The sequence below is a fragment of the Ctenocephalides felis genome, unplaced genomic scaffold (assembly GCF_003426905.1).
Source record: "Ctenocephalides felis isolate EL2017-DRISC unplaced genomic scaffold, ASM342690v1 CF-g0.4_SCAFFOLD_00845, whole genome shotgun sequence".
In the NCBI taxonomy this organism is placed as follows: domain Eukaryota; kingdom Metazoa; phylum Arthropoda; class Insecta; order Siphonaptera; family Pulicidae; genus Ctenocephalides; species Ctenocephalides felis.
In genome coordinates, this window is record NW_020536999.1 from 16791070 (window position 1) to 16809734 (window position 18665).

At 26.0% G+C, this 18665-nt stretch overlaps 1 protein-coding gene across 1 annotated transcript in view; it reads right to left on the reverse strand.

Moving 5' to 3' along the window:
* The window catches only part of LOC113364174 (diuretic hormone receptor-like), a 191234-nt gene that overhangs the window by 82490 nt on the left and 90079 nt on the right, over positions 1 to 18665 (reverse strand). The window contains exon 3 of the mRNA XM_026606654.1: positions 11449 to 11542. Coding sequence (XP_026462439.1) covers positions 11449 to 11542 — 94 coding nt within the window. The remainder of the gene's footprint in view (positions 1 to 11448; positions 11543 to 18665) is intronic.

Below are 18665 nucleotides of genomic sequence, written 5' to 3' on the forward strand. Positions count from 1 at the left end.
TTGAAAACGAACAAACTCGTTAACTTGGAGTATTTTCTAAAAGCAAATTTTCCAAAATCAATAATTTTTAAAATTGAACTAGTTTCCATAGGACTTTAATGGTTTAGTATGTTCATTAAAACCAAGTACTCTATCGTTATACCATGTAAATCGTCTAATTTTAATTTTGACAAACGTCAAAAAAACTATTTTCTCAAATTTTGATGAATTTTTAAAATTAAATTACTTGTCGTAAGGCCGTAATATTTCAGTAAGTTCTATAAGACCATGATATATATCGCAAAGAAAAGTTTTATAAAAATCGGCTTAATTTTTTTTTTCAACAGTTAATTACAAGAAAACGGTTCGGTAGATTTACACCTAAAACTAATCAGTATTATTCCCAACTAATATCTTTCAAACAGTTTTTGATTTTTTAAAATCGATTCCGTAGAATGAGCTTAAATGTGGATGAAAAGTTTAACACCTTTTTTCAAATTACGAAGAAACAGTTCGGCCGATCGTCGCACAAAACTGACAAACTATAGTGCTGATTGAGATACATTGAATGGCTTTTGAATTTTTAAAATCGGTTCAGTCGTTTTTGAGCAAACGTCGATGAAAGGTCTAATTTTGTCAAAAAAACGATACCAATTTTTGCAAACTTTGACGAATTTTTAAAGCTAAACGAGTTGTCGTAGTTTTAAATTTTTGAAATCTGTCCAGTCGTTTTTGAGAAAACGTTGATTTACGGAAAAAAATCTGTTCACATACACATATACACACATACATATTTTTTCCAAATTTGGTCTCATTTGATTCAGAATGGCTTGAAACGTCGAGAAAACATAAAATTAGTGAAACGGATTTTTTTTATGAAAACAAACTTCTTCTTCGGGAAGTTAATAATAATTTTTTTATAACAGATTATTTGTCCATAACTTTTGACTAGCTAAAAAAAGTTTGTAATAAGAAATCTTGACAGTAAAAAAATTATAACAAAAATTGAAGTAAACGACAAAAACTACTATTGAATACAATTATACATATATTTAGGTGATAATTTCAATATTTCGAAAAAATACAAATATATTTTTATTATCCATCTGAAACCCAAAAATAGCGAACAAGGTTAAAAAAATACGTATCTAAAATATCATAACCAAATGTTAAAATAAACCACAGAAGTTTATTATTTCTGATTTTTTATTCTCATGTGTGTTCTGATTTTTACGCGAGCTGAGCATTATTGATTCAAACGGACAAAACGTTTCAATAATTCATGAAAAAGATAAAAAAGCATGGAAATATATGTTTATAAATACAACAGGGAAAAAATTAGAAAAAATATTTTTTCTCTTGTTCCGGTTTGATAAAACATAAATGCATTGCACGTAGCAAAATTATCAGAACAATCTCCATTTTGCTTGAAACCGCAACCAGAAAATGTACCATATTTCTGCTTAAATTTCATATTGGTATGGTTGATTTTGGGCAAATATTTGTAAACTAAAGTGTACAATTTTATTATTAAATATTATGAAAAATAAATATAACTTACTCCAATTATCAGGGACATGGATTCATCTGTGGGCGAAGGTGGAACTGTACTTCGGACAATAGCCCAAGCCAATATGAATAATGCTGGTGCAGCTGTAAAAAATATTAAAATATTCATTTATTTATTTATTTATTATTAATATTGGTTGATGAAAATGTAATTTAAAATCCAAACTTTTTTATCCAAAGCTTTTATCCAAAAAACGTCCCCGTAAGACAGTAATCAAGTTCTACAAAAACCTCTTAAAATATGTATGAGTTCTATATGTGTATTCTTCCTTAAAATTCTTTCAGCCTTTCTACTTTTATTTTTACAGAATAAATCTTTAATAAATTGTATACAATTCACTTACCCCAGCCGAGAAGCAAATAAACTCGCAATTTGATATTTTCTCTCGTGAAAGTCTCCACGACCAACATGTATAGATATAATCCTGAAAATAAGAAAATAAATTATTTAGTATATTTTGTAAAAAAAATATGCACTAAAAACACTTTTTATTCCAATCTAATACAATCCCAATAATTTATTGAACTCCAATCTTTATAAAACCACAAAAAATGCATTAAATTTAGAATAAATGTAGCTGAATGTACTTTGTATAGCTTGCTATGAAAAATAAATACAAAAAAAAAAAAAAAATTTAGAATTAATTCTGTTTTGATCTCATTTTACTACTATTAATCTTTTAATAAGATATTTAATACTTGTTTCATTTTTGCAAATTTATGAAATATTTATATATATTTAAGGTTTTCTGATATTGTTATATATTTTGTGCAGAAGTGTTGAGAATAAATATTTTTATTGAGAATTTTTTCAAATATTTACAAAATATATATTATATTTATATACACTTTTACAATTTTGACTATTAATATTTAAAAGCACGAATAAGTAAAAAAAATGTAATATTTATATGAATGCCATTTACTTCTGCTGGTGTTATGATAATTTCGATTTAAATTTAATATTTCATTTTAAACCAGGAATAATAAATTTAATCCAACAGCATATTATGTACTGTATAAAAATTGTAAAGAATAAATTATTGAATTATTTATTTACGCATAAATAATATGCATATTTATAATTCAAAGTTTTAGCATAAATATTGATTCAAATGCAAATAATCCAGCGAATAAATATATTATTATATGAAAAAATAGAATAGAACGACAGGAATTAAGGATTTATTAATATTAATTTATTGCAAAAGAAAAATTACCCAAAGGAATAAATTTAGTAAAAGAAATAATAATTGAGAATAAATAAATAAATAAATAAAATAAAGAAAATGTATAAATCTGCATTAATGATGTTGATACATATTTCAAAGTCGATATAAATGTGATATAAATTATCACAATTGATATAAATATTTTTTTATCACATTTTCTGATAATTTTTAACTAAAAGGCAATTTTAAAAAAATTTACGATAAATTATTGATACTAAAACTATATTAATATTAATATTTTATTAATAATATCAAAATAATGTTTCAAAAACTTATTTTATCATTTATTAAACAATTTGTTGACCATAATTGAACAAAAATTGTAAGTTTATATTATACTAATAAATTAGTAATTTGTATATTATTTAGGAATATCTTTAAAAATCATATAAATCTGTAAAAATTATATATTTGCTTTAAAAATCATGTAAATCTACTTTTACAAACAGAATTTTTTTTCTGCTATTTTTCTTCTAAAAGTTCTATAGGTTCTATATAGTTCTATATATAATTATAGTTGTGCTTATTTTAATTTCATATTTTATCTAATAATAATAGAAAAAATATGTTATTTACAAAAATATATTACAAAGTAGTTTTCGAATGCGTATTTATGTATATAAATATAAAAAATATCAATTACTACATCTGATTATTTTTATCCTGGAGAATCACTTTGAAGAAAACTTTATATGAATTTCAAAGTATGTGAAATCAATTTTAAATATTTATTTTATTTAACAGAACGTATCGTTGTTGATCAATATATAAACATTCATATAATTTTCTAAATAAATATAAAAATTATAATATTATGTTTATAATTACCTTCAACCAGCATCCAGAAGAAATTTGTCAGAGAGAAATAGTGCAGGAGAATTACGAGAAACACACATGAAGTGTTGTCAGGAGTTGCAGTTAACTGAAAAAAAATAGTATTTATAAATTAACATTAATTATTATATATTAAAATATTAAAATATATTTTACAAGAATTTTAAGAATAAAATACTTCAATTGTTTTTGAAATGTTAAATTGTTCTAAAATAGATATATAAAGCATATTCAAATATTCTAATATGCAGAAAACATCAAGTTTTAATTAGATTTTTGTACAAATACTTCCAGAACATCTCATTAATTTTTTTACCAATATTTGTTCTGTTTCTACTGGTACACATTTAATTAATGTTCATTTCATCATTTACAAGCAAAATTATATGTCGCATCAATCACAATCCAAAGGATTCATTTTCCATTACATTTGTCAATTTTATTTGATCTCTTCAACGAATAATATAATATTTGTACGTCTTAATTAAAAACAAATCATTATCAATATTTCCAATTCCATAGCCAATTTTGCACGGAAATATTTCCAATAAATTATTCAGATAGCAAATTAATATTCAATTCCATAGATACCACAAATTGGATATGAGAATTGGAAAACTGAATTTTGTAGTAGAAAAAGGAGGAAAGGATGTATTTTGAGATGGTTTGAATTTATGAATGTTTGAAATTGTGGTGATAGGAAAACGATGAAAATGTCACATCATGAAGAGAAATTATTTTTTGCAAATTTGGTCTCATACGGTTCAGAATAGTTTGAAGCACCGAGAAAATATAAAATTAGCAAATTAGATTTTTTTGCAAAAACAAAGTTGTTCTTCGTGAAGTTAATTATGGAAGTTTTGCATTAAGTGTATATTATTATAGATTGTTATCCATAAGATTTATAACAAATTTTGGTGACGAGATATTTTATGAAAAGATTTAGTGTATTGAACCCTGTAAATAACGATACTGTCTTGGTACATTTTATTGTCCAACCATTTAATTACCAAATTTCTTATTCCCAAACACATTCCATTCATCACAATCTATTTTTAATGCAAATAATACAAAAATAATTTTCTCGCCGTGTTAATCATTCGAGCTTAATTATTTTATAGCCGCCGGAAGAGAGTTTTCCAAAGATTTTCAAAGAACATCAGGAAAACGTTTAAAGAAATTAAGCAAATTCGTGTCTTAAGAGCTAAGAATAAGAAAAGAATGAATGAAGTTCATGTAAAATTTTAATCTTTCTTGGTTCTCGATGTTAAATATAGAAAAGGTTTCTAATTAGGAGAGTTATGAGAATTTCACGTGTTTCAGAATTAAGCCCGTGGGGCTTTCTGGATAATTGCTTTTTGTTCGAATATAATAAGAAAAAAGTATTATTTCATTGTGGTGAAGAATTCTACAATCAAAATACAAACTAGGCGTCGGTAAAATAGCTATATGTTATTTTTTAGGTTAAGAATTTTTCAACAATATTTGAAAGTAGAGGGCAAAAAATGTATAACCAGCCATCACCTTGATTCTTACGACGTTGCTATCAGGAGATAAACGACAATGCTTGAAAATCCATAACAAAAGTATTTTCTTTCGTTGTTAGTTTTTTTATCTGTGAGCACTGTTGTTTAGTTTACCAGACCTTAACATATTTTTAAGTATACCTTATTTAAATGTTTTACAGTTTTATTATATAACCTTTATAAAAAGCTCACATGTGGGTGGGATAAAAATGAGCAACTGGATCTTTACCCTGACAAAGATGTAAGCTATAAAAAATAGTAAATAGAAATGTAAATTTAGTTCAAAGAAGAAATTTTAGAAAAATTAATAGTTATTCCAACTCTGGTAATAAATATTTCTGACGAAATACGAGATCAAGGTTGTAAGCAGTGTAAAATTTGTAAAAAATTGCAAGCGATGGATAATTTAGTTATAAATTATTTTATATATAATTCAGTTATTGTAAAATCCTTTTAAAATTAAAAATAAGACATTAAAACTTTTTGCTGCCTGATTGGCCCATTTTTCACAACCTGTGAGGTAAAAACAAACATGTGGAAAATTTTAGAAAAACGGTAAAAAACATACTTCTACAATAGTGAATTAACTGATTTACTGGAAATAGTCAAATAGTTGTTTGTTTCATATGTGTTATTTGTTGTGATGTAGTTCATTTGATTTAGACAGTATAATTACTGGGAGCAAAATTGGACCTTTGTGCCCCGATATACACAACCAAAATATATAATGCTCCGAATTTTGCTCAATTATTTGCTGTTTAGATCTGAATTTATATATTTATATTTATATATTAGGATTAATAATGATCCTTTATCTCGTTTAAGCAAAATATTTAAAAAAAAGGATAAAGTCACGAAATCCACATTTTTTACGTTTCTTATTAAATATAAGCTTGCATAAAAAATTAATTTTGCCCAGAAAATTCATTTCATATAATAAATGAACAAACCATATTTAATACTTAAATAATCTCCTTTATAAGAAAAATATTTATGTCGAGGTAAAATTATACTTCATTTTCTTAATCAAAGATAAACGCGTAATATCTATAATACAATCTGTTCTATAATAAAAACAAATATGCATATATTTTCTGTTTTTTACTTATAACATAATATAATTTGTTTTTACCACTTTATATAGTAATTGAACAAGTTAAATTTAAAATTTTCCGCACAATACTTTTTCTCATATAATTCGTAGAATAGTTTTTAACTATTTGAAGTCCTAACTCTTTGAAGTCCTAACTTTTCGAAGTCCTAACTTTTTGAAGTACTAACTTTTTGAAGTCTTAACTTTTTGAAGTCATAACTTTTTGTAGTCCTAACGTTTTGTAGTCCTAACTTTTTGTAGTTGTAACTTTTGTAGAATTTTTGAGTTCTGAATTTCTAGACTTCTAAATTTTTGTCTTTCCAAATTTTTGGAGTTCAAAATTTTTGAAGTTTCAAATTTTTGGAGTTCAAAATTTTTGAAGTTCCAAGTTTTTGGTGTTCAAAATTTTTGGAGTTTCAAATTTCTGGAGTTCCAAATTTCTGGAGTCCTAAATTTCTGGAATTCTAATTTTCTAAAGTTCTAAATTTCTGCAATTCTAAATTTTTGGTTCAAGCTCCCTCTGGCAACCTGACAATGCGTAGCATCGATGTCTATTTTCACTTTAAAATTTAGATAAAAAAAATGTTTCTAATTGGAAATAGCTTATCTCGCGCACTGCGGTGTGAAATGGCAATGAGAAATCTCTTACACTTTTCTTCCCATGAACCTGCACTAGTTTAGTATTACTCATTATTTTATATATATATGTATATATATATATATATATATATATATATATATAACATTTCTTATTGTACTAACAAAACAAATTCGGTTCCTCGAGCAAATGCATCAATAAAATGAATAACCGATTTGTACAAAAATAGATTCCCATTGAGTTGAAAAGCTGTTATAAATAGATTATACGAATCTCTTGAAAGTTATAAATCATGATCGGAATGAGAAATAAAATATATATTATTAATATTTGTATTCTAAATCAAACAAATGACGTATGTTTTGCAGATTAATATTTGAACAGTGCTTGGGCCATTAGTATAATATAACGATTTAATTTGAATGCTAAATGCGTTGATGCCAGCGTGGAAATTAACTGGGTACTGAGGGAGAATCTAATCTTTGGGTAAAGTGATATATATATATATACATATATAAACAGGGTCCCCCCCATACATATATATACATATATATACAGGTAGTTGTAAGTTTTTTTGGTTACTACAACTTTGGTTACTATAACATTACTTAGACCAAAATAGTCAAAAATGATAACACAATTTCTCCATTTTTTCAAGAATTAGGACTTTTTAAACTATGAAACTATGGTTTTAATCTTAAAAAAATTGGTAGACCTTGACCTCCTTTTCGAGTAAAACAATAAAAACCTAAACATGACTGCAGGATATAAACTACATTCTCTCTGGAAATTTCTTATGAAATTATATTATAATTAAATAAGTCATATTTACCATTAAAAATACAGTGTATATTTTAATTAATCCGAGTAATAAAGTTAGCAACAACGAGTCGTTTCGCATTTGCAAGATTAATGGCAAAATTTAATGAAACTGTAATAGAATTATAGTGGCAGTAAATTCTCTAAATGCAATATGTTACCGCAAACACGAAGCTTTCACTATAGACTAATGCAATCTAGTTAAAAGTACACATTTACAGATTATAATAAATAAAAAGTAAAACTTTTTAATACTCATAAAGTAATTTCACAAAATGTTGTGTCGAAGTGTGATCAATTGCACATTTTCACAAACTACTGAAAAATTGAATGAATCGAGTAAATTCCAGTAAATCAGCTTTTGAAATCAAAACTGATTATCTACATCGATTTTAGGGTATACCTACTTATTAATGTCTGCCCAAAAAAAATTGTTCACAATTAACTCATTTCAATAATATAAAAGTGACAAAATAAATATACATTAGTTTATGAATATTTAAAACAATGGTAATATAAGGCTAAGGAAAAAATATCTCAGAAAAATACTATTGAAATCTTAGTGGAATTAAAGTGTAATAATAACTATTTCAATAGCAGTTACGTTTTTATACGAAGTTATATAAACGTTGCAAAAAATATTTTTAAATTAAAATTAACAATATATTTTCAGAAATTTAATTAGTTGCATACAATTTTCTAACACGAAACCAACTCCTTCCCCGAATTTCCAGTTTGTGATAATTCATAGTACAAGAGCCATTAATTTCCGAGATACAGTGCATATATTATATTATATTATATATATACATATATATGTATATATATATATATATATATATATATATAAACTTATTCACATATTCAGTAATGCTTTATGAATTTCAATTCATGATGATCAAAGCTCTGTCATGTCGAATAAAAGCCGATCACACATGTGCACTAAATATATTATAGAAACAGAGGTGGCAAACAATTTAGGGCATATTTGATGAAAATTAATAGAAATCAGTGTCAATGAAAATTCTGCACAAAAGCAATTTTATATATGCATAAACCTGGTTCAAGAAATAGGATAAAGTTCAAAACCTGGTTAAATTGGATGCAAACGTCTTTGATACAAATTTCCAAAAACATTGTTAAAAAAATTCGTCAAGTATAATTTAGGGTAACACAAAGAATCACTTCTGACTATATTGAGATGAAATCTATGAATTCCCAAACTTACTTCAATTTTTTTGTCATGCACTCATAAATATTTTTGCTCATTTGTTTATTAGAGCAAGTACTCATATATCCATTCATGTATCTTTCACTCACTACTCATAAATTTAAAAAGTATGATTAACAAACTATGTCTTCTGTCCACAGACCCTCAGATTGAGAAACTCTGCTTTACAGAAGTAACAGAATTCTATTCAAGCAAATATACACCAGTCACTAAATTCCTATGTGAGTTACAGTTTCCTCTATTAAACGAGTAGACCAATTTACTCAAAATGGGTCAAAAGTACTGACGGTGGTCATTCAGTAAATTTGGACAACGTTATACAGGCACCTGCATTGGGATTTACTATGATAAATACATTAGATTAGTCGGAGAGCCAATGACAAATTTATAAAGAACAGTTTTATAATTTGGACAACGATATACAGACACCCGCATTGGTATTTACTACGATAAATACATTAGATTAGTCTAAGCGCCAATGACAAACTTATAAGTAACAGTTTTATAAAAGGTTCTCTTCTACTGCATTGTGTAATTTTATTAGTTGTTTAATGTAGACATCAGAATTGATCGTTAGGTAAGACTAAAAGTAGATTTTTTCTCAGTAATTAACTAAAACTGAACGTCCAGATCGTTTCTCAACATTGAGTGAAAACCAGAACGAAATTTTGCAAACCAATTTTGACACTGCCATTTTTTCAAGGCAAAGTGTCACCATAAACTGTTCGTAACTTTTTGTAAGCTTGAGATGGCTCTTTACCTTTGCAAAAATAAGAAAAACAAAATATGACAAAAAAATTCGTTTTGATTCTCCATCTTTCAACGAACGCCAAACAAAAACTAAGCATTGATTAAAAAAACCTGTTTTTTAATGATCGACATCTAAATTCCTTACCATTCATTAACAAAAGGTATTATTTTACATTTGGACAACATCAGCAAACCCAAAAATCAAATTAAAACCACCTAAACTGAAAACCAGAGTTACTTAGTTGCCAACCCAATCATTTTATATTTACCATTTTTAATTAGAGAACTCTTACTCTCCTAAAACATTGTATCTCGAAAAATGCTCGTATATTGAGGAAACAAATAGTTGTTTTGGCGGCTCGTATATCAAAACGCTCGTAAGTCAAGGTACGACTGTAATTTATTACTATTTCTTGCACGACTTCACCCATATTTTGGTGAATCCCACGTCTCTTCATGAATTTAATCCATTTAGTACTGGTTATCATTCAAATATCATCAAATATTTAAATTCAATAAAAACAGTAAAGCAAGAGACATTATTTTCTAATTGAAAAAAAACTGCCAAAATCCACCTTAATCTTTTACGATCATCTTCAAACCCAATCTTTCTGATTGCAAAGTAATTACTTCCAGTACAATTCCATACCAGAATTCTTCCCGAGTTTTGCTCATTTCTTTAATTGACTCTGGATTAATACCACTTCGACTTTATACATAATTACTTAGAGAAGTTTTCGATTGAGTAAAGTTGAAATTTCCAGTTTTCTGTAATTAATGGTCTTTCTACAGCCGGATAGTTTCAGGAAGTTAATTTTGTAGCGATAATTTTTCGCACTTGGTTAAATATTTAAAAAGTTTTATAAGTTTCTCATTAATAGACAGAAAAACTAAGGAAGGTTGAACTTTGAAGTTTATCGTTGGCGTTTAGCATAATAAGGTGTTAGATTTTATTTTATATTTGGTGTTCTCATAAAAAGTTTAGTAGATTGGAAAGTTCTATATTTTGCAATTTGTGTGCTTTTTCAAAAAAGAGAAATATTCAATTTCATTTATTCTTGTAATTAATTTAACATTGGAATTTAATCAGGATTTATTAGTGCCATCAAACGACTTCTGATGACAATTTATTTGAACAAAACTTAAAACGATGTATGAGATTTATTTTTGAAGTAAAACTTTTTTAGGCGCGACTAGGGTGTAAATCCGTACAAATGCAACGGAAGTGCGTCACGGCAGATAAGATAAGATAAGATTCGAGTGCCAATGATCCGTCATTCGCTCTCGATGATATCATTTCTATATGGGTCGATTGTGATTAGTCGTCGTGTGTGTGAATAGAGAAATGTTGTTGTATGCGTACCGATATCAACAAATTATTACATGATGAGTAAAGTTGAGTTGGGTTGATTTGTAATTAATCATTTCCAACTTTATAAAAATGTATTACAAAATATTTGTTTACATAAATACTTATATATTATGACATGACATTCTCATTTTTTCGAATCCTATATTCAATCTACTTTGATCCCACATATTTATTATTCAAATAAACATAAAGATCAACTAAAAATAATTATTCAAATATTTATTTTAATGATAGAACACAATAAATATTATATTAGCAGAATTAATTAAATTATGACCCGTGAACAAAATAATTGAATTTATATGGCTTATTTAATAACCGTTTGATCATCAATGTGTAATTATAATAAATAATGAAACTATTTAATATTATGACTCGTATAGATTAATTTAGAATATTTCAAATGACATATTTACAAACAAATAAATTTAAATTTAATTAATACCTGTAATGTTAATGTTAAAATCCACATCAAGGCTGCCATCATGTATGTGCACATCAAATTTATATGAATTGTATTTCTCAAACATCGAAGGTCCCTGAAAAAAGGAAAATTGTTAGTTTTTCTTTTATTTGATTATTGTGAAAATAAAAATTAATAACCATTAATATCAAAACATAATCGGTACTGATAACTATTATATTTATAATAGAATTAAACTGATTAAAAGTCTTATTCAAACCGTAAGAGTTTTTTAAGTTCAACTCATAAATAATATAAAAAAATCGAATGTTGAAATATTTTTTTAGTCTGATATTTATAAATAGAGCCTATAAATACAGGTTATCTTAATGTCTAATATTATATTTTTTAATTATATTTTTTTAAAATAACGCTACATTAGGAAATATTGTTAAGTCAGTAAGGTAATTTATAAACTTTTTTCTATAATAAATTTCTCAAATATTTCGTATAAAAATATTAATATGTCTTTGAGAATTTTTTTTAATTAGTAAACTTGCAATAAATATAAAATGAAACAAATTCCAATTAATTTCATAAAATATTGAATAAAATAATAATTTTAAATATAACATAAGAAAATTTAAATGGCAACGTTATAGCATTTCGATTAAGAAAAGATATTTTTAGTAAAAAATACACTACATACGTTTTTAATCCGATTCATTCGAAAACAAATTTCCATGTACCTTTATGGAATATTTAATAAAATCTAAAGCCGACCTGCATATTTTAAAAATAACTATTTTTTTCTAGCAAAAGGTGAGTACTTTGCATCGTAATGTGTTTTTGAAATATACTTTCTTAATATTGCGTCTAGACTTTGTAATCTATTCGAGACGTATTGGAAAACCATACAGTCATGTTAATAATACTATATGGTGGATTATATATATATATATATATATATATATATATATATGTATATGTATATACACTAGATGACCCGATGGACGTTGACCTGTACCCACGTCTACAATTCAAAAACTTCAAAAAAATTTAATATCCACTCTATACTTTGCATTTGCATTTGTGATTATTTAATCTAAATCTAAATTTCAAGTAAAATAACATTTCTGGCAGGTGACATTTCTGGCAAAATTATTTTCATTTATTATTACAATATTACCATATTTTCATAATAATTTAAATCCTGAAAACTTTCCTTGACAAACTGCAAAAGATTTATCAAAATTTGAATAACCGTGTAGGAGGAGTTTCTATTCATACATATATATATATATATATATATATATATATATATATATATATAACAAGTTAAAAAATAAATATAGATAATTATTTATATATATGTTTCGACACATACATTGTGATCAATATGCTGCAAATTATTGATCAAAAGTAGGTACCCTCAAATTGTGACATTGATTTATTTGAAGTAAACCATTAAAAATCACCAATAACACTATAAAAATATTAATGAATCTGCCCTTACTATCATTTATCACCAAACCTTTACAATCACCAATTTTAATAACCCAAAGTGCTTCCATATCACTCTATCCTGGTCTCTTTTTCTTGTGCTCTGATTCATTTACTAAAGTGCACACATATGTGTTAAAACAACTTATGAATTTCGTTGATACATTATAAAAAAAACGTCGTAAATTTTGTAATATCTCTAAGTGAAATATTGCAAATTGGCAAAATGCCAATAGAACTTCCTGCTAAAGTTTGATCATAAAATAATATCAGGCCAAGATGTAAGTGAACCCATACTAGATTTACGAGCGATGAGGTTCAAGGATTCAGCGTTTTGGATAATTTATAAATGGATTTTATGGATATTTTTGGGTTGTGGTGTTTTGTAGAGAAAAGGGTTTTGAAAGAGGTGAAAATCTTGTTGACACAGCTAAAACCAACGCGAAAACCTTTTACTAATCCAAATAACTATGATTCTAATTGTGCATCTATGTTTGTAATTGTGACAATGATTTTGTGATTTAATTTTGTTTTTTTTTTAAAAAATCTTAGTTTGAGAATGATGATATTGTTTGAAAAAAACATGTCGCTTTTGATAAACCTGAAATTTTTTGAAAATTTTGAACTTTTTTCGCAGAAATCGCTCTGCGTTTTTTGAGAATGATTTTGATTCATTTTTGTTTTTTTTTAAAAAAAAATCTTGTTTTTAAAAATGTTGATATTATTGAATAAAACATGTCTTTTTTGATAATTTTTAAAAATTTCGAACTTTTTTCACAAAAATCGCGCTGCTTTTTGTGACAATGATTTTGTGATTCATTTTTTTTTTTTGAAAATGTTGACATTGTTTGAAGAAGACATGTCCTTTTTCATAAATCTGAAATTTTTAGAAAATTTTGAACATTTTTTCATAGAAATCGCGCTGCGTATCCTTTTTTAGTTTTTAGACAAAATATCGAAGTTGTAGTCTAACGGATAAACATTCAAATCTGTTGATCCATGTTCCTGAAATCGTCGATAAAAAATTGTATCCGCACACACTCACACACATACATCATTTTTTCTTATGTATGACAAAATGTTCAGAGTCCTTTGAAACAAAGTTTTCATTAACTTTCATTAACTAAGTAATAGTAATCGCAAAAAAATCGAAAATGAAATTTTTTATATATTTTTACGTTTCAAAGGTTTCTGAACATTTTGGCATACCTTAGAAAAAATAGATGCGTAAGTGTGTGTGTGTTCGAATACAAATTTTTCTCAACGATTTTGGAAACACGGTTCAACCGATTTGAATGATTTATTCATTAGATTCCTATTAAAAAGAAAACTCTGCTGATTAGTTTTTGGACAAGGCAGATCCAGTGGTTTCGAAGATACGGGACAAAAAATGCAAAAAAAAGTAATACAGTTTTTTGAGAGAACTGACCATCCGTCCTTCCAAAATTGTTGGGAAGGCAGGTGTAGCGGTTTTGGAGATCGAGTTGAAAAAGTGAAAAAAGCCACTTGGCGGTTAAAAATGATCAAGTATAAATTTGTTCACATTTCTATTGAGTCTATATCATTGTTTATCCGTTAGACTGCGACGCGGCGCTTACGCGCTTCGATATTGCGTCTATATGCAGCTAAAGCAGTGCTATTGCTTTGAAAAATAAGTCGAAATTTTCCAAAACATTTCAAAATAAAACAAAAAAACTTTTTTTCAAGAAAGTCATTATTTTTCAAAAATTTCAAGATTCTTAAAAACCTATTTTTTGCAGTTTAAAAAAAGTTTTAATTTTTTTTTTACAAATATTAATTTCTGTTACGGGAAGTTCCAGCAATTTGCCTTGAGACACGATGGCATACACTGCTAATTTTCGTTTTTTTTACGATTACTGTAACTTATCCTAGGGGACTTTAAATATTACAATTTTTCATTCAGTTTGATTATGTTATATTCTACATTTTCTACTTATTGTATCCAGGATTAACCATAAGCCAATTCCTTCTACAACCGCAGTATGCAATTTATTTATTTTAGCAAAACACCATATTTCATTTCGATTTTCTGGAACACAAATAATACAACAGAATTCTCCTTTCCATCTACTATGGTCAACTTAATATAAAATGGAACTCTCTGGATTACTTTTAAGTATATTTACTTTTCACCTTTAACGAGTCTTGGAGAAAATCAAGGGGAAAGTCGAGGAGAAAAGTCTCTGCCGGATTAATTCTGCGATCAAAAGAAAATCGGAGTCGGAAAATGGAGAGGGCGAAAAAATATGTAATAAACACTTGGGATAGAAGAAAATGTGGAAAAAATAAAGTGAAATGCATGTTGACTTTATACTCTGAGGACTGACAGATTCTAAATACAAGACTTAGCGACTTATGTAGGTGGTGCAATGCCACTTACACCAAGTTTCAATGGTTCTCTAGGTTTCTAATAAATTACTCAACTCACTTGAAGTAGAGGAACACCCAAACTGCCAGCCCCAAAGCCACCAGGCTTATTGTGTATCCTATGTAATATATTATGCTGGGTATTTCTGTTCCTTCCAGAAAATCGTGAACAGGTAAATGTGTTATTCGTTTGCATTCTGAATAATTTGTGTAATTGTTCCAGGTTCCGTCCAAGTTGCAGAATTTCGTAGCATTTTCTGAAAAAAAAACAGAAATACGTTAGTAATAAATCATTATTTAATACCAAATAATAATTATAAATAGAATACTAGTTTTCAGTATTTATACTAATTATTTAAATCAGAGAAAAAATAACAGAACTAGTGGTGCAAATTGATGTAACTTGACGTACCGTAATTTAGATTTTTTTAAAGTTTTAAAATTTGGAAAAAGCGACTGTTTTAAATTTTGATTTTTTGAAAATTTTGCTATAATTAGATTTATTTTTGAAAGAAATCGACATTTTTGAAAATTTAGAATTTTTTTCAAAAATCGACTTTTGAAAATATTGAAATATTTTGGAAAATTTAAAACTCATTTGAATCAGTTGATGAAATGTGTCGAAAATGTCGAGAAAATTTGCTTGAACTACAAGTGAACTTATACATTATAAATTTTGGAACAAAACCTAAAGAATTTGAAATAAAACTTGTACTTATTATTCAAATGTCTTTCAAATATCTGATAAATTGATATGCATATATGTCTAATAATCATTTTCATCTAGAATTAACTTGGTTCAAGAAATTCCAAAATATCATGCAAATTGGAGCACAGTAAAAAAGCACTAATTTAGTTAATCGTAGATTGAATAGTGCACATATGAACAGTATTTGATAAATTAATTCACTTAAAATATGAATTCAAGTTATAATGTATATCAAATTATCATTAAAAAGTAAAATTTAGAAATTATTACTAGTAGTGAAAACAATTAATATATAGTACAAGATTATAAAATTTATACGCAACATAATTGTAGCAATAATTTTGGGTGGAAAAATTAACAGTAATATTATTTTTTTTACCGCGGATACTATATATTAATTCTCTATGAATTTGTTAATTTGTTCATGTCATTTATGTAACTTTTTTTTTGAATCTACCTAAATAAAAATTTCATCATATAAAAACAAAGTTTGTTCAGCAGGGTGAAAATATGTAATTTTTAATAAAATATTTATATCATTTTACTTGTATAAATCATGTCTTAATATTTTTAACAAATTGAACTTATTTAATTGTATTTATTGATCAGCATGTTATACATATTATATATATTTTACATTTTTTATTTTAGCCTGGTTCAATAATTAATAAAATATTTTTTAGTATTATTATTTAAGGATACTCAAAACTGTTCTCATAATTTTACTTAACTACTTCGCTTTTTAGAAGGCAACCCAACGGTTGGCATGTTTCTATTTAATAAACAGAAAGAGAACATGATTTTAATATTACAATTTATGTGATACTCTTATAGTTGCTAAACATTTGTTACTTATATCTATAAATAAAAACTTTTTTCGTCAATACTGCTTGACATCAGGCTGTACAAACCTGAAATTTCTTACTAAAATTCTACAGCTGCAATTACAAAAAAGTAATACTAAAATAATTATTATTGGAAATTCTTCAGTGAAAATTTATTCATTATTACTATTATAACATTTAATTTAATGTAGAAAATAGTATAAGAGAAATTTATTTTAATTATAAGGTTTAATATTATACATAAGTTTTAAGAAATTAAACAAGTAATAATTAAATATATCAAACTCGTAAAAAAAATTCTTTAAACATTTATTTTAATTGAAATTGTATGGCCTAAACGAATCTTTTTGTTACTCTTTTGAAATAATAATTATTAGAAAGACTTTTTTAGGAATGTATGCAATTTATTAATATATTAGTACTTTTTTTTAATAAAGAAAGACCTTTCATAATAGACCAATTTGGAAAATTTTAAAATCAGTTTAACAAAAAGTCTTAAAAACATTGAGCAATTGTGTCATTATTTTTGACTGTGGTCCTAGAAATGTAATTTACGGTTACTAATCCAGTTAATTAATAATTAACCACAAAAACCTAAAATTAGTCACAAATTTACCAAAGCTCTAAGTTATATTTAAAAGCTCATAATTTACAAACAACTTGAGATAATTTTTTTCAGGACAGTTACTGTCAATACTATCACCCAGTTTTGGTTTGGCGTTGAGTTCTGGGACACACTGTTATTTATTTTATATACACCTTTGTATTAATAAATATATAACTAATATTTGCACTAAATCTAATATTTATAGCAGTAAAAAAATTAATAAAAAATGAACAATATAATTCTGTCTCATAAATACAAATATTAATCCTTCTTGTGTTTATTATTGCAACAAGTAACAAGATAAGTATATTTTCCAATGCCGGCTTTGGAAATGAAATAATACAGATTAATTTTAAGTAGCTTATAATCTCACATGTTTCTCAAAGTGTACATTTAAATTTATAACAGGATTAAATAGTATATTAGCATTAAGTATGCTAAGTACTTTACTATTTATAGAACGTTTGTAAATTATTAATGTATAGAGCCTGGATTATCTGATACATTAAGAGATTATGTATTTTGGGAAATGGAATGAAAATAATAAATAATAATACATATTTAATAAATCTTATGTAGAATAATTTAATAAAAAATATAAAGTGTGATGAATTCATACGTAATAAAATAACCTTGTAAATGAAACCATTTTTGCTACAAATCAATATTCTATTAATTCTGTTATTGTCTAGCATTTGCCTAATAAGTAGGTACTGGTATACATGAAAATAATATATTATATCATAGTATAAAAATTCTCGTCTTTTAATATTATAAAATTTATTCCAAAATCTGTATTTTCTCGTCGAAGGATTTCAAATCTATTCCTTATCAGCAAAAGGATTCGCAAGAGTAATCCTTTTATCTGAAGAATAGACAAGAGGCCTAGTGTAGGCAATTCAAGTGTTATCTACGTCTAAGAACATCCTAAAAGGATACCTATACACTCCTTAAAATACGAACCTTTTTGTAAATCGTTCATGTTTTATGTAGATTTTGCAAAAAAATATTCAAAAGCCCGGTGAAAAAATATTGGATGCATAGGTGGATCGTTTATATTATAAATAATGAATATATGCATTTTTCAAATAAGATTTTTGTTAAAGAGAAACATTATTTTTCTTGAGTATCAGTACTTTCTTATCAACAATATTTGATTTGACAAAATGATTATAAAATTTTTCTAGACTATAGTGCACATATTTTT